This window comes from Lontra canadensis, unplaced genomic scaffold, assembly GCF_010015895.1.
Source record: "Lontra canadensis isolate GAN:19392208 unplaced genomic scaffold, GSC_riverotter_1.0 scaffold68, whole genome shotgun sequence".
Classification (NCBI taxonomy): domain Eukaryota; kingdom Metazoa; phylum Chordata; class Mammalia; order Carnivora; family Mustelidae; genus Lontra; species Lontra canadensis.
In genome coordinates this window covers 10,757,770-10,780,061 of record NW_022631062.1, presented here as the reverse complement: position 1 = coordinate 10,780,061, position 22,292 = coordinate 10,757,770, and the positions used below count along the sequence as shown (strand labels likewise).

Sequence of the window (22,292 nt, the reverse complement as noted above, 5' to 3'; positions counted from 1 at the left end):
CATCCGGGCGGACAGGGTAGGAGACGGGGCGCCCCAGGACCCCGGCACACAGCAGGTGTCCCGCGGTGCCGCGCGGCCGGGAGTCACACGGACACACATGTTTAGAACAGGCATGAAGGAGGAGGCGGCCACAGGCTGACACCTGCTGGAGAGCCAGCCATGCGGGTGGGTCCTGGGGCGGACGGGTCCTCGGGCAGGCGGGTCCTCGGGCGAGCACCTGGCTGGCGCTGCCCACCTCCGGGCACGGCCTGCCCCATCTTGGGACCCACAAACGAGCTTGCAGCAGGTGCATTTTGCTGTTTTAATCTGTGTGGTTCCACGGTTGCCGAGATGCTGTCGGTCCTGGTGGTACCTGGGGATGACGGCTGACACTGGGGATGGGGACGCCCGACGGCCTCCTGGGAAAGCAGCATGTCATGCCGGGGGCCTCAGGGTGGCGAGGCTCTGGTGCCCAGCATCACGTCCAGCCTGTCCCCCGCGTGTGCGAGCCGCACGTCCCGGAAGCCGTGGCGCTCCAGCAGCCCCCGGTACTCGGGAAGGCTGCGCTCCCTCCCTTGGGTGCGCACCAGCAGGTTCAAAGACGATGGCAGGCTGCCCCGCGCCGCTGGCTTGTCCTCCAGCACCTTCTCAGCCACCAAGATGCCACCGCCTGTGAAGAACACAGTTAGCTAGAGTCACGCACAAGATTTCGGCGGAGAGCCCCACGGGGGTGGCCGGTTTCAAGCAGGACGGGAGCTCGGGTCGACTTGCGGGGAGCCTGAGGACACTGCCTGCCAGCCTGGGGAACCAGAAGCAGGGGGACGGACAGAGACAGAGAGACATGGAGGGGAGAACACAGAGATAGCGAGGGGTCTCACGGGCCAGCCTGGACGGGGGCTCAGTGCACACAGACGCAGCCCAGGGCTCCCCTGAGGGTTCACCGTGTGGGGAAACATGCCACACACGCTGGGTGCAGGGTCCGGTGGTCCCAGCAGGGAGCACGCATTCACCCTGGAAACCCCATGAGCACCCGGGACGGCACCTGCTTCGGGACAGGGCCAGGACCAGCCACGCCAGACCCAGGAACCCTTGCATTACTGGTGCACAAAGCGTGAGAACTTCAAGAACAAAGTGTGTGCGTGTGTGCTTGTGTGTGCATGTGTGTGTGTACGCGCCCTATACTCGTCTGTCTGTGTCTCTCTGTGCAAAGTCGTTCACAAAGGACGGAGAAACCAAGCGGCGGGAACTCAGCTCCCTTGGAACGCAAAGGAGCCCGGCAGGAAGTAGTTCATGTTTGCGTTTTGTGGTCGTTGTCGTTCCAGCTGAGATTCACAGGCAAGGGGCAGAGGAGAGAGGACGGGCCCAGCGGTGGCCGCCGCTGGGACGATACTGCGGCTCTTCTCGGGCTGGTTCCAGGCATGCAAGCGAACCAGGGCTAACAGAACCGGGATCAGAGCATTTCTCTAGCATATCATCAATCTTGTTTTTTTTTTAATTTATTTATTTGACAGAGATCACAAGTAGGCAGAGAGGCAGGCAAAGAGAGAGAGGAAGGGAAGCAGGCTTCCAGCTGAGCAGAGAGCCTGATGTGGGGCTCGATCCCAGGACCCTGGGATCGTGACCTGAGCTGAAGGCAGGCAGAGGCTTTAATCCCCTGAGCCACCCAGGCGCCCCGATCTTGGTGTTTTTCAAAGAAATGCACACGTGGGGCCAACACCACTGGCTCCAGAAGACTCAGGTTAAACCGGGCACTTTCAGCTCTGTCCTGTGGCCCCCAGGACCCCCCACTCTGCCCCAGGTGCTGCTAACCACAAACTCCCAGCTCTGGGGGTGGATGGGAAGCCCCGGTTCCTAGCGGCTACGAGGGCCTGTGTGTTCAGGTCGTCTCTCTCGAGGCCAAGTTCAAGCTAACAACTCGGCACGCATGGGCAGGATGGCAGCCTTCCAGCAGGTGGGGGAGAAGCCTCGGTGCACCCAGGCATGCCCCCCGCCCCCCCAGCCAACCCGGCACAGTATAAGCTCTCCGTCTAGCCTAACTGTCTCCCCGGGCAGGTGAAGATTCATTCGCCCAGCGGTCAGTCAGCACACTTTTACGATTGTCTCACTCGCAGCTTTGTGGACACCCGCTCTGGGCTGGGCTCCGTTCCAGGGCTTGGGAACACTGCAGGGAGGAAACAGGCAGAAACCCGTCCTCCCAGGGCCACATTCTCCGCGCGGAGCAGCCCGAGTGCCCATGGGACATGGGGATGGCCGCGTGAACGCCTGCCTCTCCCCGACAGCGTGCGTGTCCTGGGGCTGCGGCATCAAATGACCACAGACTGGTTATTTATTCTCTTCCAGTTCTGGAGGCCAGAGTCTAAGACCCAGACGGGGCAGAGAGGCTGAGATCCAGGCGGGGCAGGGCCGAGCTCCCTCCTGAGGCTCCAAGGGAGGGTCCTTCCCACCTCCTCCAGCTTCTGGGGCTCCAGGTGTCCCTGGGCTGGTGGCCACGTCCTTCCCATCTCTGCCTCCATCTTCATGTGGCTTGTCCTCTGCGTCTGTGTGTCCTCTTTCGTCTCCTACGAGGACCCCTGTCCTTGGATTCACGACCACCCTGACCCAGGATGAGCTCATCTCACATCCTTCCCCCTCACCACCTCTGCAAAGACCCTATTTCCAAACAAGGTCTGATTCACATGTTCCAAGTGGACACGACTCTGGAGTGGCGGTGGGGGGGTGGTTGACGGGCAGGTTGCACAAGTCATCCAGCTGCACAAACCAACAAGGATGCCCGAATGCCACCGCCTTTCTTGGCACGGAACTTGGCTCATTTAAAAGCAGTTGCTCAATTTTCTCTGCGGCGCTTGTTAACATGTCCCCAGACGCTCACGTCCCAGAGGCTCCGGGAGATTGGTCAACACGTAGCAATACTGTTTCCAAATCCTGCGACGTGTGACATCCCTCACCTGTGTCCGTGTCTCTGTGAGTCCGGCCCACGGGACTCTCCCCTCCCACCGTCCCCACCTGGATCGTCACCTGGGGCCCCTCCGTGTTGTCCCGTGGTGGGAGCACCATCGTGTCTGGTTCCTGGACGTCTGTGTGTACGTCACTCCAGAATGTCTCCAGGAGCCTCCTCGGAACGGCGGGGGGGAGGGGGCTCAGCGCTTTGAGTCCACAAACGATGTGGGACTTTTTGTCTATAGCTGTGAAGTGGTAATTCGCTGTCCCTGTTGCATTTTTTTTTTTTTTTACAGATTTTATTTATGTATTTGACAGAGAGAGATCACAAGTAGGCAGAGAGGCAGGCAGATTGAGAGAGAGAGAGAGAGAGAGAGAAGCAGGCTCCCTGCTGACCAGAGACCCCGACACAGGGCTCGATCCCACGGCCCTGAGATCGTGACCTGAGCCGAAATCAAGGGTCGGTCGCTCAGCGCCCCCCAGACGCCTCTCCCCGCTGAAGATACACCATGGCCTTGCTGTCCTCACTCTCCTCTAGAGGGACCCCGTGTGTTTCTGATGCCCATTCCTGGTGCGTGACTCCGTCTCCATGCAGGCTCACATCTGGGTCTCCAGGATCCTGAAACGTCCGCTTTGTGCCCAACGAGGGATGCTTCCCAGATTCCAGGTCTCAGGGTCTGGGGGCCCTTGCAGGTCTGGCATGAGGGCTCCCAGCTAGAACCCTAAATCGTCTCGTTTTCCTGCCACGGCTGTCATTCCGATCTGTCTCTGCCTTATTCCTTGTTTTACGTGTTAGAACTTTCCGGCTGTTTGCTCCTGCGGCTACGCTCTGCACGGAGCGGGGGACAGACTCTGCCCTCTGCCTTCTGCGAGCCTGTTTGTCCCACGGTCCCCAAGCGTGTCTTTCAGTCCTGGATGCCTGTTCACCTGTGTGGAGCGGGGCCACCGCGTGGAGCTAGGAGACACTCCACGTTTCTCCCAGACTCTGCTCTGGAGGGTGGGCATGGGGGGTACCCAGAGGGGCCAGCACGCATCGAGAATGTTAGCTGAAACTCATGCAGAATAAAATGTCCCCGTGTGCCCTCCACGGGGCCCTGTGCCTGAGCTGGGGGCCGCAGATAACCTGGCCCTGCCAGGGGGCCACCGGGGGTGATGTTTAATCGTACGGGTCATCTCAGCCGGGCCGTGGTGCCCAGATTTGTGGCCAAAAATCATTCCGGGGGTTTCTGTGAAGGTTCCTTGGGTATCAGATTCACGGTTCGGACGGTAGAAGCAGGTGGCACGCCACAGTGTGGGTGGGCCTCATCTAATCAGTTGAAGGTCTCGAGAGCAAAGAGATTGGCCTCCTGCAGGAAGAGGGAATTCTGCCTCCTGCCTGTGTGCGGACTTGAGCCTCAGCAGGAGCCTGTCCCCGGGCCTCCAGCTGCCCGGTCCACCGTGCAGACTTTGGACATCCCAGGCCACAGGATCACATGAACTGTTTCCTCAGAACAGACAGGTCTCTCTCTCTTTCTCTATCTCTATCCACACACACCCTGTTGCACTTCACCTTTGCGTTCTTTGTGTGCGAAGGAGGAGCTCAAACACGCGGGGCGTTTCCCGGCCACCGTGGAGCGGAAGGACCCGTGAATTGCTATATTGTTTTTCTTCCCTAAGTGGACCAGGCCCGGACATGGGAGTGAGGGCTGTGCTTTGTGGGACTGGGGACCTCGAGGGCCTGGGAAGGGAACCCGGGAGCTGGGCGTGCCCCTCTTTGTGGCCTGATGGGCCACGATGGCCCTGAGTGGTTGGACATGGTGGGGGGGACAAGGAGAGCCCAGGACAGCAATCGGAGAAGCCACGGCCTGCAACCACAGAGGGGCACGGCTGGGGAGCATCCAGGAGACTTTGGGGCTTGAGAGCTCAGATGCCGTCACTGGCTTTATGGGGCCCAGACAAGAGGATCCAGGGAGACGTCCCCAAACCTCCCTCCACCCCTTGTGGATGGAGCATGTTGCCAGGGGGACGCGGTAAACGGTGCCGGGGGGCACGGCTTTCTGAACACATCTTTGTTTCTTTGTAAGTGGAAACGGCCTTTACGTTTGCAAGAAGGACCCCGTCGCGGCCCGGACTCACCCGGCTTGCAGCGGCTCGAGACGCGGCTCAGCAACTTGCAGACTTTGTCGTCCGGCCACTCGTGCAGAACTCTGGAAAGGATGTACAGGTCTGCCTCTGGGAGGTCGTCCTTGAAAAAGTTACCTGGTGTGACAACAAGATGTCAGGAGCCCGTCAGGGACGCCGGACCGGGTCCTGCCCCTGCTGGACACAGTGGGTGTGCTGCCCTCCAGAGCTGCTGGAGCAGAAGGGAGACTGCCTGTGGGGGGAGAACGGTGTCTGAACCCCACAACCTGCAGGGGGGAGCCCCGGGCCCGCCAGCTCGTCTGCCCTGGGGCTGGGTGTTCCCAAGATTCGGGGCGGGCACGGTTTCATTTCCGGCTGCCCCCACATGGATGGCCGCCCCTCCTGAAGTTCTCCCTCGCGTCGAACTCAAGGCCTTCCCGCTCGAGCTTTTGTGGAACTTGCTTTTGGGGTTTTGGTGGGTTGTAGACACCTGGAGGTGCTCACATCTGCCATTCCAGGTCCCACCTGCCCTCCCTCCGCGACGGCTTCCAATCCCACTACCACTCGCACTCCCATTCGCAGGATTTGGAGATGCGTACGGGTGCGCACACACACACACAAGCCCATATGCACGCACACAGACAATACACAGATCCGCGCAGAGACACACACACATCTGCACGAACACACAGACAACATGTGCATGTACGCACAGGCACACACATATATGCAGACATGAATACAAAGACCACACACCCATGTGTGTACGTGCACAGAGAACAAACGCGCCACGCACACACATGCAGAAACACACGTGCACACACCAGCGCACAGGCAGAAACAGATGTGCACACACAACACTCGTGCACATATACCCACATGCAGAAATACACGTGCACACACACGCAGCACTCGTGTACACATATGCACACATGCACGCCCAGGCACACAAACACAGGGACATATACACAGGCACACATTTGCATGCATACAGACAATAGGCATGTACATGCACACACACACGTGCACACACATGCAGAGACGACACACATGCAGACCACACACACATTTGCACTCACACACACAGACACAGACAGCACACACCAATATGCACATATGCAAACACACACATGCACACACAGACACAGTCACACACACAGACGCGCACACTCCTCTGTACAAATGAGACCCGCCGAACACTGGCTCACGGCAAAGACCGAGACGCGTCTACCTGGCATGAAGCTGATCCTGTCCGTCCGCCGTCCTTCGGGCTGAAAACACGTGACGTGCTCGATGACCTCCGGGAGGTCAAACACAGTCACCTTCAGACGCGGGTACTCCTGGGTGAGCGCTCGGGCCAGGGCACCTGTGCAGCCTGCGAAAATGCAAACACACACTTTGTGACCTGACCCACCGGCGCTGATGAAACCCTCGCCCGTCTCCCAAATTCAACTTTGGTAAAACCGAAATGATGCCTGAGCACACAGACCAAGGTCAGCACCAGGAAAGCAAGCCAGCCCGTGGCAGAGATCGGTGCCGTCTCATGCAGGCCTCACGGCCTCTCCAGGTCAGGACCTCACTCGCTGGTGCGAGAGCCAGTGCTGGCCCATCACTGAGCAGGGGTGGGCACAGACTCATGGAAGGAGAACAGAGCCCAGCTGTGTGGTGGTGGGGGGGGGCTGCACCTTATCTCTTTTCTGGTGCAAGACAGTAGGTGTGATGGCTGGTGCCCAAGCAGCCACTCTGGGCCACCCGCAAGAAAGGTATGTAGCAGACTGGGAAATGAAACCTGGTCCTCTGGGCTCCCCCTGGAACCCCAATCCCACTGGACCCCTTAGGCAAGCATGTGCTCGCCTCGTGTGCTATCCCTGGGCTAGGGAGTGGGTTGGGATGGGGAGGAAAGTGTACGAGGCACAATTAGAGCTGATGGGATGATGGCAGATGGGGGTCGTGATACTCTCCCCACCACTCAGCATCCACCAGAAAGGACCCTATAACCTCTGTGGGGGTCCTTGCCCATCGCTAGAACCTCCTAGAACTTGGGGATTTCTGCCCAAGCCCCGGCTCCCGCCACGGCCAAATTCAGGCCTCAGATGCTTCCTCAAGAGGTAGATGCATCCTGGACATCTTAAGAGCAAATGAGGTGGGCATGACTCCACACAAGAAATGCACAGAGCCCTTTGCTCCCGATTCCTGGCGGGAGCAGGCGGGGGGGACTACACACCTCCCAGGTCACAGACAGAGGTGAACCGGGACAGGTCGAAGGCGATGGCCACCTGGCGTGCCGTCAGCATGGCGAGGCCGTGCATGGCCCTCATGAACTGCAGCTTCTTGCGCTTGCTCTGAAAGAGAATGGGGCTTGAGGAGAGCCCCCACCGAGGCCCGGGGAGCTCCTGCACTCTGGCTGGGGGCCACCAGGCGTTTCTGCAGGTGGGAGCTCGGAGGGGCTCATGGGGAGGGGAACGTTAGGGCAGAGCTGCGCCGGGGAAGGGGTCTGGTGGGGGAGCGGGCCGGGAAGGGGGACCGGTGGGGCAGAGCTGGTTCGGGAGGGGGTTAGGGGGACACAGTGAGGCCTGGGTGGGGGTTTCCTTCAGGGCAGAGCTGGGCAAGGAGGGGGCTGGGTACAGCAGAGGGTGTAGGGAGGGGGTGGGTGGTGCAGAGCCAGCAGGGGAGGGGCAGATCAGGGTTGGGGGCAGGAGGGTCCCGGGAGGCACAGCTGTGGGGGAGGACTGGTGGGGCAGGTGGGGGTTGGGTTGGGCAGGAAGCAGACTTGGGGGGGGTCCGGTAGGGACACTGGAATCCCCCCTTTCCCATCCTAACAGATGGCCACGTCTAAGAATCTGAAGTCAGTCATCGGGGATGGTCACCCTGGAGGCTCCAGACCCCCATGAAGGGTCTCCGTGGACAAGCAGGTGGGGTACAGGGTGGGGTCCCCCAGTGGCCCCTGCAGCCGGCACCGTGCTCCTGACTGTCTGAGCAGTAGTCAGACCACAGCCCCTGGCCCAGCTCCCCTGCGGGTTCCCCGTGTGGTCGGGGCCTCTCCAGGGCGGGAGGGAGGATGGGGTTCCCCCGTTGGGGATGGTGGCCTGTGGGGGGCAGGGTGCCTCCTGGAGCCCCCAGCGCTGCCAGACGGGCCACAGTGGGGAGGTGCAGGACGTGTCCCTGAATCCTACAGGGACAGACGGGGCCACAGGCAGCCCACCTGAGCCAGCCCACCTCACAGGGGTCCCTCCTTTCCTCCCGGCCCCACCCCCGGCCCACTCTGTTCCCAAGGAGCCCCGTCTGTGGCTTCTCTGTCTCCACCTGACTGTGGGTCTCTCTGCCGCGTCCAACCCCGACCCTTCCACTTCCCACGTCAAAACCTAAGCCCCACGGGGATGGCATTCGGAGGTGGGCATCTGGCAGGGGGGATGGGGTCATGAGGGTGCAGAGACCCCTGACCCCATCCCCCCCCGAGGACCAGAGAGAAGATAGTCGAGTATGAGCCAAGAGAGCCTGAGTCTGCAGGCGTCTTGACCTTGGACGCTACCTCCAGAACCCTGAGAACGAAATGTCTGTTGTCCGTAAGCCCCCTGGCCTGTGCCCTCCTGAGACCGTCTGTCTCTGTCCCTGTTGCCCAGGCTGGGCACAAGCCCCAGGTTCTCGCGGTCAGTTCTGCATCCCGCAGACAGCCTGGGTCAGTTGCCACAGGTCTCTGCCCTTGGCCAATGCTGCACCGCAAATCCCCAAAGCATTCTGGAAGGGGAAAGGGGAACGAGGGAGAGACACACTAGGAAGGGCTCTGCAGCGCGTGAGCTCGAATGACAGGGTCCCTCTGGTTTAACCACAAGAAGGAAACGTGGTGCGTTAACTCTGTGCAGGCCCAAGTCCGGTCCTACAAGCATTGTCTCTTCTTGGGCACCACCTGGCCCTGGCGGTCACAGGACCACCAGGCCCCCATCTCCCTGCCCTGCCCCCTCCCCCCACGCCAGCCAGCCGCGGCCTCCCTTTCGGCTCCTGAGGTCACGCGAGCCAACTTTTGTGGTTTTCTAACAGGTCCCTGTTAACCCACTGGCAGGGCAAGGGTTCTGCACCCGTCGGTCCTTTTGGAAGATACGTCCACGATGTGACAACATACGTTCCCAGTCACGGTACCTGAACGGGCTCTTCTGCCTTCCTCCCAAAAGCCGCACTGGCTCCCTCCCGCACGGCGAGCTCCAGGTCCGTGAAGAGGTTCCAAAAGTGGTCGTTGCTGTGCATGGCCAAGCCGTGCAGGGAATACTCGCCGTCCGATGCCAGGTGCACGTCCGCCAGCTCCGTGTTGCGGTAACCTGACGTGACAAGGCATCGTGGGGGCTCCTAGCAGGGACGCCGCGGCAGACCCCACAGCGGGGGTCTTGACATGGGGGCACAAACCTCACCTGCCTGACTGGGGCACAGGGCACCCGCTCGGGGCGGCTCCATGGAGATACAGCCCAGACCCAGCATGCAGGTGGACTCCTGTGTTAACCAAGCAGGTGGACATTCCCAGGGGTGATGACCCCAAACCCTCTAGGACGGTCACTTGGCTGGGCCATGGTCCCCGGTCCTTAGGTGCAATGCCAGGAGGGACGTTGCTGTGGAGTGTTTTGACATCTATAACTACAGGCGACCTTGGGCAATGTGGGTGGGTCACATCTAATCAGGTGAAGGTGCCAAAAGCAGGGATGATGTTTTGTTGAGCAAGAAGACATTGTGTCTCAAGACTTCAGGGTCAGTGTGTACTGATTTTCAACCACCCCAGTAGCACAGCTGGATGAGCGATTTCCTTGCTATACACCTGCGGGTCTACAGACCGCGGGTTCTGTTTCTCTGGAGAGCCTGGACTGGTGGTGAGTCTCTTCCTGTCTCCATCCTCTTCACGCCCAGCTGAGCTGTCTGTAAGACCTGGCCCATGGGAGCCCCTCCGGGACACCTGCATCTGGAGAATGGGAGACTGGGGGTACAGGTAATGGTGGGGGAGACCCTATCTCTCCATGGAAGGTTGCACCGACTGAGAAATAAAGAACAGCACCAAATCCCTTTTAACACCTCAGTGTCATTCTTCTGAGGCCTTTGGAAGTGCAGCAGTGGCCCCTGTGCACGTGTGGGAACGGTTCACGGGGTTTGCCTGAAGAACCCTGCAAGGCATCACTGAAAACGTGCGGGAAGAAGGTCCCACATGATCAGAAGTCTGGACACCTGAAACTTTCTCGAGGTTCAATCATTATTTTGCACAGAGGAGAAGATCATTACAATGATCTGGGTGAGGAGAAAGTTCTGCTTTCTATGCTCCAAATCGTAATCACACGTCTGTATGATTTTCTACAAAGGGCAGGTTCTGGGGCCTTTGCCAGTATCCCGCTTTCCTCCTTATCTCAGAAGGGAAGCTGCCTCTCCTGCCCCGGTCCCTCGATCCCGCCTCCCCCCACCATCACTCCCAAGGTTTCCACAGAGACCATCTGGAGGATCGTCTGCTCTGAGGCCATGCTCAACAGTCTGGTTCATTTCAGCAAACACTATCACCCACACGTTCATCTGTCCACCCATCCATCCTCTTACCTACCCAGCTATCCCTCCTTCCACTCATCCATCTACCTACTTACCTACTATCCATCCACCCATCCATGCACCTGTCTACCCATCCGTCTGTCCTTCCTTCCTTCCTTCCTTCCTTCCTTCCTTCTTTCCTTTCTTCCTTCCTTCCATGCCGCCTTCTCTCCTTCTCTCCTGCCCTCTGTCCATCCAACCATCCTTCCTTCTTGCCATCTGTCCATCCATCCTTCCATCCATCCATCCATCCATCAGTCTATCCATCAAAATCTCCTGTTATTTACCTAGATATTTTTCATTTCTATCACCAAGCTATTATCTGTCTAGGTGTACCCACCCATTCATCTCATTTGTCTAAATAAGTAAAAACAAACACGTATCTATGTTTTGCACACACAAAAATTCACTGGTTTTGTTTCTCTGGTGAACGCGGATTGACACTGTTCGCTTGAGAGCAGAGCCCATAGAGAAGTCACTCTCCTAACACACACACACACACACACACACACACACCCCCAATGCACACCTATGTCTCCTTTCTTCCATCCTCTACTTCTCACCCTTGGGGAAAAGCCACGCTCCGACGGTCTTGTCCTCCCTGCCTTGGCTCAGAAACCACCTTCACTCGGTGACTTACTTCCACCTGCAAGGATTCTCAGCAAGACACCTCGGATGTCCTCTTACCTCTGTCTGTCTTCTCCAGCAATCCCAGGGCCACACAGACATCCAGGAGCCGTTCAGTTCCACACACAGAGGCATCGATTTTGCCGGCGATATCCACGGCCTTCAGCGGGGCGCCATCTTTCAGTACATCAAACACATTCAGCTTGCAAGCCACGAACAGGGCCTATCCAGTAGAAACAACTACAGTTAGACTCACTCCATGACTTGTCAAGGACTTTTGACTCCTGTGGACCCAAAACTTGGAGGTCAAAGCTGTGGAATGTATTTAACTTGTCAACGGAAACTCCTCCTCCAGAGACAGTGGATTTAGGCGCCAGCTGATACCAGGTTTGCACAAGGCAAAAGCACATCAGTGAATACCAAGCAGAAAAACGGTGCCATGGGAAAAAAACCCAGCGTGCTGCGGCTTCAGGCTGAATGGTGTTTCCACCCAAGATCTGTATGCTGAAGCCCTAACTCCCAGGGCCTCAGGACGTGACTGTATTTGGAGGCAAAGGGCTGTCCTCAGGGGCAGAGTCTCAACAAAGCTCAGAACAGATGCCCTCCAGTGACAGCGATAACCTTCACTCACACTGCCCTCACCTCGTGATGCCAAAACCATCTGTGACAACTGATGCACGTTCCCAAGGGCACGACACGGAGCTGCTTCTAGAACTAACCGTGATGGACCTGGTGAGGTGACACACTCCCAGGCTCCCTCCTGCCCCTCGGCTTGCTCAGGTCACCTGACCACTGGGAGATCTTGGTTAAAGACAGCGATGTAGTAGCGGGCAGACAGATACAGTTAGCTAGGCAGATAGATAATAGATCGGATAGATAGACGATAGATAGGCAGATAATGGATCTCTGATCACAGGTACATAGATAGATAGATAATAGATGATAGTTTGATGATAGGTAGATAGGTAGGTAGACTGACAGGAAGACAGGGAGATGCTAGGACGACGTATACGTCCATCAGGTGATGGTCCAATGCACTATCATTTAACTATCATTTACCAGAGAAACTTGATATTTTGAGATATAACCCAGGACCACCACCTCTCCTAATCAGCAGAGCTTCTGCCCCAGATGAGGCCAGGGAAGTGGCCAAGGCTGGAGTGTGGGAAGGGGCAATCTCCAGTCCCCCACCCAGCACCCCAGAGCCACTGACGTGGTCACTGCGGAGGCCAGGCACGGGGAGGGCCGCGTTCCAGCTCTCTCTCTGAAGCCCAGAGCTGCTCAGATGGCTGGAAGGTCAGCCTAGTGGGGCAGCAGAAGGTTGGAGAGATGTAACAGCCACGTGGGCATGGATGGGTGGAGGGCAGGGATGGCTGCATCAGCCCTGTCCCTGACGGACGTGGCAGGAGACGACCAGGCGGGTTTCTGCCTCAGATGCCGTCCAGTGTGGCGTGGGTACCCGTGGGTACTCGCAGAAAGGACTGGGGAGGCCACAGCCACAGGCACCAGCTGGCTCCAGCGAGCACCCAGTGGCCTGCAGGTTCCCTCACTGCCTGGGACACCCTCTGGCCGGGACAGCTGTCTGGAATCCCAAAGCCACAGTATGATGAGGTCATAGATCCCTCCAGGCAGCTGGTGACCTAGTGCTAGAGTCCACCTGGCCAGGGGCATGCTGGGCTCCCCGAGGCTGGTACACGGTGAGCATTCTGGCCTCGTCGTCCTGGGCTGGGCAGAGGCCGGTCAGCGATGCCCTGTGTGCCCTGTGCTGGGGTCATGAGATTGCTGCTCACCTTCAAATACCCACAGACAGCTCGCCCCAGCTGGGCATCAGACTCGGCCACCACAGCCCCGAGCACGAGTCTCACACGCCAGGATGTGAGCCCCAGCAAATCAGGTCACAGCCTCTGTGACCCCCAAAGTCACTCTCTCCCTCCCAAGCCATTTCATGAAGGCAGGAAATCAGCTGGGGACACCTGTATGGGCTGAACACCGGCCCCCAAAAGATATGCCGAAGTCTTGACCCCTAGAACTTGAAAAGGGAGATCTTATTTGGAAACAGGGTCTTTGCAGATGTGATGAAGGGAAGGATCTGGGATGAGCTCACCCTGGATCAGGGTGGTCCCGAGTCCAAGGACAGGTGTCCTTGTAAGACACAGAGGAGGAGACACAGATGCAGAGGAGAAGCCACGTGAGGACAGAGGCAGAGATGGGAGGGACGCGGCCACCAGCCCGGGGACGCCTGGAGCCTCAGAAGCTGGAAGAGGCAGGAAGGACCCTCTCCAGGAGGTTCCGGAAGGAGCACAGCCCTGCCCCGCCTGGATCTCAGTGGTCCTGCCCCGTCTGGATCTCAGACTTCTGGTCTCCAGAGCTGAGAAAGGATCAAAGTGTGGTGTTTTAAGCCCACAGTCTGCGGTCATTTGTTACGGCTGCCCCAGGACACTCAGACAGGTACCTTTGATGCTTTAAAGCCATCTATGAGTTCTAGAAGGCCCGCTGGGAAGGGGGGCGGGCTCTCCCCTGTCCCGTTAGAGTCTGTCCCCTGCGTGCCAGCAGGATCCTGTCTCTTGCCACCGCCGGCCTCTGCCCTTCCGTGGCCGCCACCGTCCTCGCCCTGAGCGGGGTCTGAGCCGCTCCCTTCCACGTCGCTCAGGTTCTCGAAGGTGTCGACGGGGGGGATGGAGTCGTGCTTGACCCGCTGCAGGTCCTCGCGACGGGGCGGGTAGTACAGCTCCACCAGCTTCTTGCAGAAGTGGTTCAGGGGGAAGCCCACGACGTTGAGGAAGTCTCCGCGCACGTGCTCCACCAGCATGCCGCCCAGCGCCTGGATCCCGTAGCCACCGGCCTTGTCCCTGCGCGGGGAGGAAGGAAGCAGAACCGGCGGGGAGGAGGGGGGGGACGGTTATAGAAGAAATCAAAGTCTGAAGGGTCAAAAGATGGGTGGCTGCTGGATGGCTTGACTCCACGTGATCAGACGGGACAGTGGACAGGAGCCCAGCGATCACCCCGGGCTGCTTCAGAGACAAGTCTAGTCCCATCCTGGGTGATGATGGGGTGTCCCAGATGGTCCCTCGGGGACACTGCCTCCCGCACGAGGCCTGGGGCAACAATCTCAGGGGCAGTGCAGTGAGGATGCCCGACCCAGGCCATGCTCTAGGGCCCGTCTGCATCTGTGGTCCGGCAGCTTCTGCCGAGACCTCCTTCGAGACAGAAGAGGGCACTTCGAAGGCCCTTTCCTGGACTCTGACTTTAGCGCCTAGCACGTTCTACCTGACCCTCTGTCGTCTGCTTCCCCCCCAACCCCGGTCCTTAAAATGGCAGGAGGAGTCAGTTCGGGGCGTCGTCAGCACTGGGACCGTCCCCTGGCATCTGCACCCATGCACCTGTTCCCCACCTGGCCCCATTCCATGCGGGCAATGGAACCGGGAGCAGGTGAGCTCGGCCGTGTACTCACCTGCTCCCCGGACCGCAGCCCAAGACTGCTTCTCACTCTTGGGGTGATTCGCACTCACTGTCCCAGCCCAGGACAGCTCAGGTCCTGACACGGGCCCTGCCAGCAGCCCCTGACCCCCCTGTTCCTCCAGCAAGCCCACCACCCGGGTCCCTGCACTGCCCGCCTGAGCCCGGCCCCCGCTGTAATCAGGACAGTAACATGATGACCATGCACCAGATGTCTGTGTCCCCCACGCCCCCAAATTCATATATTGAGATCCAACCTCCAAGGTGATGGTGTTAGGAGGTGGGGCGTTTGGAGGGGGTCCTGTCACGAGGGTGGCCTGCCCACGCACGGGAATGAGTGTCCTCGTCTGAGGGACTCACATGGGCTCCCCGCTGTTGATGTATTCCCACAGGAGCTCCTCCGACAGCTCAGAGAACTTCACCGTGGTCTCCTCGTGGAACTCGGACACCTCCAAGTCGAGTTGGGCGTCTGCAACACAGGGCTGCCGGTCAGGGTGCACAGCCTCAGGGCCCCACCATTGGGCCCTGTGCCCCTGGGGGACATCTGTCCGGGTTCTCAGTTCTTAATTAGGGGCAGGAGGAGGCTTCAGGCAGGAAAAACTAAATTGCAAACTCAAGCAAGCAAAACCAAGGAGGAATAAAAAGTTGCAACCTGCAGGGGGTGGGGTTGGGAGGGATAAAAAGTTGCAATCCGAGACCCAGAGCAGTGCGGGGGAGGGTGGATAACAAGTTTGGGGGATAAAAAAGTTGCAACCTGCAGACCCAGACCTGGGGTCTGGGGAGTGAAGAATGTTGCAAGCCCAACACGCAGACAAGCATGGGCCCTGGGGTTTTCCTGCAGAAACAGAACCTCAGGGTGGGGGTGGGGGTGGTCCCGGGCTGGCTCAGTCAGTAACAGTCAGACTTCAGCTCAGCTGATCCCGGCATCCTGGGATCCAGCCCCGTTTCCGGCTCCCTGTCCAGAAGAAGCCTGCTTCTCCCACTCCCACTCCCCCTGCTTGTGTTCCCTCCCTCAATGCATCTCTCTGTCCAATAAATACAATCTTAAAAAAAAAAAAAAAAAGAAAGAAAAGAAACAGCACTTCGGGGCTGGCCCAGAGGCCTTGGCTGTGGGGCTGGAAAGCCCCCGCACGGCTCACGGGGCACATTATGCAAAGCAGCTTTTGCAGACAATGCTCGGGGTTTTGGTCCTTTTTAAAAAAAACCTTCTTTGTCCTGTTGCGATTTCCGGCTGGCCGCTGTGAGCCAGCCCTCTCTGTCTTCCGGACCGGAAGGTCTGGAGGGAAGCACCTGCGTGGGTCACACTGGGCGGGCGAACCCATCTCTGTCAGGTGCTCCGAGACCTCTGTGCAGCCCCGACTCCGAGGCAGGAGGGAGGGCGCAGGTCTGCAGGGACACCGGTTCCGCCCGCGGTGGCCCAGGGCCTGGGGAGGAGGCCGGAGGTGCTGTACCTGTGGTGCAACAGTGCACGATGGCGACACCCGTGAACACGCTGTGCTCTTTCCCGTTCAACCTGCAAGACGTAATCGGCACGACCGTGTCCCCCTCGCCAGAGCCGTGCTCTGAGGCACATTCCCGCCACCCTGCTCTCAGCCGTCCATCTGCTGGCCTGCAGCAGACGGAAACATGGGTGCACGGCGCACGGCACGGCCCCGGGGCTGAGACGCCTGAGGTAGAGGCTGAGCATGTCCGGCCCGGAGGGAGACTGCCCATCCGCCTGTTGCCCGAGCAGAGCTCGTGGGGAGAGCCGAGCACACGGAGGTGGGCATGGGGAGACCACCACTCAGCAGTAGGACAGGAGACCAGGAATAAGAGCTCATGGACACACGGACAGCCGGGAGGGTGGCCAGGTAGGCCGTGCACAGACCCCTCCCCAGGCACAGACCCCGCTGGCCTGAACTCTGCCCCAGATGCAGACCCTGCCCAGGGCCCTAACCTGGGGACATGACCCCACCCCAGACATTATCTCCATCCCAGTTGCAGAGTCTGCCCGGGACCCTAACCTGAGGACCTGACCCCACCCTGGACATTATCCCCACCCCAGGCACAGAGCCTACCCAGGACCCTAACCTGGGGACCTGACCCCACTGTACATTGTCCCCACCCCAGGTGCTCTCCCTGCCTGGGACCCTAACCTGAGGACCTGACCCCACCCAGACATTATCCTCTCCACCCTAAGCCCCAACCCCGTCCCAGGCCCTGACCCACCCCATGTATGGGCCCTGCTCCAGACCTGTCCCAGTGCTGTTCCCAGGGGGACGACCGTCTACACCGACCTGGAGAGCATCCTGTATGCGTCCTGCTTGTCCACCGGCTTCTCCAGAATCAACCCCCCGATGGTCTGCAAGAGAACCAGGGAGGAATTCACTCTCACTCAGCTGGATCTCACCGTCCGCACCTTGACTTTAGTCACCAAGCACGCACAAACCAAACTGGAGGCCAGAATGGGGGCCCCGAGGGGGGACTCACCACAATGGTATCTGCTCCGATGACAACGTCGGGGGCCCGGAGGTCCTTCTGCAAGAAATCCGAACCCAGCTTTAGAAACGATGTCCCTGTGGGTCTTCCGCAATACCCTGATGGGATGACGGGTGGGCTCGAAGCCACTCTCACTTCAGAAACTAAGATGTGGGTGTCCTCAATGTCCCAAACAAGGACACGAACGTGACTCCAAATCCTCCCCAAGCTATCCTGAATTAAGGATAAAGCCGGTATTTTCTGGCCCGCTCAACAGAAGTTGAAACTTGGTCAATACACTGGACAATAAAATAAATCCAAGTAGAAAATTCAAGCTTGGGGCTGAACACGGTCATCGGGGATCTGTATGGAACCTTGAACTTAGCTTGTATGTAAATATTAACTTTTCCACTGTCGAAAATCAATTGATCAACACTTGCTTATTTATATCAATACTTCTTATAGCATTCAGTACCGTGCATTTGTTATGTTACATTAAACGCAACAGGATATTATTGTAACACTTAGCAATAACAATGTACATTAATTCTGTATCATAAATGATGCTGTTATTGTCACTAATAGCATATCATACAGTAACATATAGTAATAGTTAAGGTACGTCCACTCTATGTCATAAGTGATACTGCTGTCATCATTCTAACAGTATATTATATAGTAACAGTAATAGTCCAGATCTGTTAATTTTGTATCCTAAATAATGACATAACAGTCACTGCAATAACGTATCATACAGTTTTATATGGTAATATTTTAGGTCCGTTAATTCTGTACCGTGAGTGATGCTTATACTAATCGCAACAGTGTATTACATAGTAACGTGTAAGAATAGTTCAGGTCTCTTCATTTATTTTGAGGGATGCTGTTATGTTATCCACAAGATTACTTGTATAGTAACACACAGTAGTACATAATCTATATTCATTCTTTATTATAAATGATACTATTAGGTTAATTGTAATAGTATTTTACATAGTAGCCTATAGTAATAGATGAACTACATTAATTTTTTTTTTATAGATTTTATTTATTTGACAGAAAGAGAGAGAGAGATCACAAGTAGGCAGAGAGGCAGGCAGAGAGAGAGGAGGAAGCAGGCTCCCTGCAGAGCAGAGAGCCCGAAGTGGGGCTCGATCCCAGGACCCTGGAACCATGACCTGAGCCAAAGGCAGTGGCTTAACCCACTGAACCACCCAGGCACCACAAGCTATGTTAATTTTTTTATGGTAAATGATACCACCCTGTTAATCCCAATAGCATGTTACAGAGTAACAGACGGATATGAACCGTGTTATATCAAAGATACTGTTATATTAATTATAAGAGCACGTTACATTGTCACACTCCTTGGTAGATGAGCTACCATAATTGCATACGATACAGTAAATGGCGTTTATCGACAGCATGTGCACGGAAACCCCGAGACCGCCCTTCCAGCGAGAGAATTCTGTGAAGATGCAGGAGCAGAGCTCCCTTGCCTGGTGCATCCTTCTGGCGACCTCCAGGGCCTTCTGCTTGGCTGTTTCGATGGCGTAGGCATAAGGCGTGGGGAAGGACGCTTTATCAAGCTTCTCTTTGAACCTGGAAGGAACCACCTCGAACCGGAGACCCTGGAAAAGGGGAGATCGGGGTCTTGAGGGTTGGCAGGAAGAACCCAAGGAAGCTGAGCAGCAGGGCGCCCGACTTATAGAAAGGTGGCCTTTGCCACGTGCCGGGAAGATGCCAAACGCTGACCAGTGCCAACTCCCAGCTGGCTGGGGAGGCGCGGGGGCTGGCTGGGGGCCAGTGGACCTGCCGGGAAGACATCAGTACACAGAAGCCAGCAAGAAAGATTGGTTAGGGCACTGGGTTGTGAGGCTCTGTGGGGTCAAAGTGCTCCCAGGGTGTCCCTGAGGCCGGCATGTCATCCCACGGTGGACAAACAGCTGAAAACATCCACCTGCACAAAATGCCACAGAGGACTGACCGCAGTCCCCAAACATGTGTGGACAGGCAAGGCAGTCCCCTGTGGGGAGCTGGTCGAGCAGTGACACCCCGGAGTTTGTGGGGACAGGAATGTGGGCCTTGAACGCAAAGGGTCAAACTCCCCTCACCATCGGGCAGTGCCCCCCCGACAGAGCTCCCCTGAGTGAGGCTCTAACCATCCCTCCCCACACCTCTCTGAGGGGCCCCCCTTGGTCCTTGGCCTCCTATACCCCGTTTTCCCTGGATCGCCTTGTGAGCCATCTTCTGGTCTGTACCCACCCCAACCCCTCCTCCTATCTCCAGTACCCCTGCCCCCCAGACAGGGCGTCCCCATGGAGACCACGTCCCCTCCACTCTGGCTCTGTCCGTCCCCCACTACCACCTCCAGGATGGACACAGGTCAGGCACGGACATGGCCTTGGCCCAGGAACTCCCCGCCCCCCCACGCCCCGGCCCATAGGTTCTCGGCCACTTGGCCTGGCTTGAAGACTCCGTTCCCAGACCATGCAGACTGCTACTACCGTCAGTCCCTGGGACCCTCAATCACTATGCCACAGCTCTGACAAAGACCCCCGTCTGCAGAGCCCTGTTCCCCCATCACACAGAGCCCCACTTTCCCCAGCCTGTAGCCCCCAGCTCCCCGCCTGAGCCACAGGTTGCTAGACCCCAGTCAATGGGTCCCAGGGTCACCAGGACCCCTGGCACTAGCCCAGGTGGTCTGGTCAGTAAGCCCCCAGCACCGGGCCCTCCTGGGTGACCAGGGCCCTTGGCTCCAGGGACCAGTCACCAGACCACCTGCGTGGGTCACCAGGTCTCTGGTCACCATGAACCTGGACACCAGACCACCTGGCACCAGTCCCTTCCTTTCACTAGACTCCTGATCCCCAACCCCTGGGAACAGGCCCCCAGGCACCAGGCTCCCAATCACTAGATCCCCCAGTGACCAAGACCTCCCCCTTCCACACCTCCCCCCACAGTTGCCCCCCTGACCTCCCCACCTCCCCCCCCCCCCCCCCCCCCCCCCCCCCCCCGGGATCACCAGATCCCCAGCTCCAGGCCCCCGGGAACACCAGGTCCCGGGATCACCAGACCGCCAGCTTCAGACCCCCAGGTCACCAGGTCCCGGGATCACTAGATCCCCAGCTCCAGACGCCCGGGAACACCAGGTCGTCAGCGAGCAGAGCCCCAGGTCACCAGACCTCCCGTCGCAGGCCCCAGGTGCCCCAGATGGCCAGGCCCTCAGGCTCCAGGCCCCGCAGGTGCCCAGGTCAGTAGGCGCCTGGCCCCAGGCCCCCCCACCCTCCTCCGCACGGCTCCAGTCCCCCAGGTCCGCAGACCCGGACGCACCAGACTCCCGGCGCCCGGCCCCGCCGCAGACCCCAGCCCCAGGCCCTGCGCAGGCCGCTCGCTCACCGCGTGGCTGAGGATCTCCCGGCGGCGCGGGGAGGCGCTGGCCAGCACCACGCGCTTGTGCAGCAGCTTCCCGATGACCGGGCTCAGCACCATGGCGCCCCGAACCCCGCGCCGCGCACCCCGCCCGCAGCCGGACCCGCAGCCGGATCCCCACGCCCGCGCCGCGCGCTCCGGACCCAGTGTGGCCCCGCCCCCAACGAGGCCCCGGCCCGTGCGACGCCCCGCCCCGTCCCCCGCCGCGCCCGCCGGAGCCCCGCCCTGCGCCGCGCACATCAGCCGAGTGAGGCTCCGCCCCCAACGCGGCCGCGGCCCGCTCGACGCCCCGCCCAGGCCCCGCCCCGCCCGCCAGAGCCCCGCCCCTGCCTTCCAGGTCAGGACCCCAGGCTGCGCGTCCCGTCCACCCCGCGCCCCAAAACCAGCTGCGCCCGCCGAGGGTCTGGGGGGGAGGTCGTTGCGGACGATCTCCGAGAACCCGATGTCCCGGCACCCCTTGGGGGCAGTGGGTGGGGGCGCAGAGATGGGGGCGTCTCCGGGAGGCGGTGGAGGGGGTGCGGAGATGGGGTTCCCGAGAGCACAGTGGGGCGTGGAGGTGAGGGTGTCTCTGGGAGGAGGTACGGAAATGGGGGGTGCGGAGATGGGGGCCCCGGGGCACGGCGGAGGGTGCGGAGATGGGGGTCCCTGACAGCGCGGCACGGGGTGCGGACATGGGGGTGCTGAGATGGGGTCCCAGGGGCACGGTGGAGGGGGGGAGATGGGGTCCCCGAGAGCACAGTGGGGCGTGGAGGTGAGGGTCCCTGAGAGACAGGTGTTCCCCGAGAGGCAGTGGGCAGAGATGGGGGTTCCCGGGGCGGGGGCGTTGCAGACTGGCCCTCGGTTGACAGCCCCGCTGCATACAGGTGGATACACAGGTAAACAGGTAGTAGATAGGGAGAGAGAGAGGGACACTCTGTCCTGCGAACTGTGGGGGGCTTCTCAGCCTCCGGACTGCTGACATTTGGGGGCAGGTCGGGGCGACCTGCGCACACCACGGCGTCCAGCGGCAAGCCCAGTTTGCGCCGCTAGATGGCAGTGGCTTCCTTTCGAGTTGTGACCATCCCAGGTCTCTCGAGACATTGCCGCGGGGTCCCCTGCGGACAGAATAGCCCTTAGTTGACAACCCTGACCATAGACATGATAGGTAGGTAGGTAGGAAATAGATGATAGGTAGATAGATAGATAGATAGATAGGATGGATAGATACGGATGGATGGATGGTCAGACGGACGGACAGGTAGATAGATGATAGGTGGGTATGGATAGATAGATAAGATGGATTGATGGATTGATAGATGGTTGGATGTGTGGTTAGATAGATGGATGGACGGATAGATAGATGATACATGGTTGTGTAGATGGATAGAAGAATGGATGGATGGATCGATAGATGAGGGATGGATACATGGATGATAGATGGTTGGATGGATGGATGGATGGATAGATGGGTGATGGATGGATAGATACATATGATGGATGGATGGATGGATGGATGGATGGATGGATGGATAGATGGTTGGATGGATGGGTAGGTGGATGGATAGATAGTCTCTCATGCCTGGTCCAGGATTCTCAGCCTGGGCACTGTTGACATCTTGGGCTGCATGACTCTGATATGCGGCTTCCTGGGCACTGCAGGTGCTATGCTGTAGGTGTCTCTGTCTCTATCTCCCACATACCAGTCGCACACCGCCCCCCCGTTGTGACCACCATAAGTGTCCCCGGAAGAGTATGTACACATGCATATAAACCCATAT

The 22,292-nt window shown here is 58.6% G+C and overlaps 1 protein-coding gene across 1 annotated transcript; it reads right to left on the bottom strand.

Moving 5' to 3' along the window:
* Positions 1–385: 385 nt before the first annotated feature.
* On the bottom strand, positions 386–20,649 carry ASMTL (acetylserotonin O-methyltransferase like). The gene is made up of 13 exons (XM_032880251.1): positions 20,503–20,649; positions 18,603–18,734; positions 17,116–17,163; positions 16,923–16,987; positions 16,098–16,159; positions 15,007–15,115; positions 13,643–14,039; positions 11,251–11,413; positions 9,151–9,326; positions 7,241–7,358; positions 6,248–6,391; positions 5,032–5,154; positions 386–649 (listed from the first exon to the last, which is right to left on the bottom strand). The coding sequence occupies exons 1-13, from the start codon at positions 20,593–20,595 to the stop codon at positions 429–431; spliced, it is 1,851 nt and encodes a 616-aa protein (XP_032736142.1). The 5' UTR covers positions 20,596–20,649; the 3' UTR covers positions 386–428.
* Between the last annotated feature and the right edge of the window lie 1,643 nt (positions 20,650–22,292).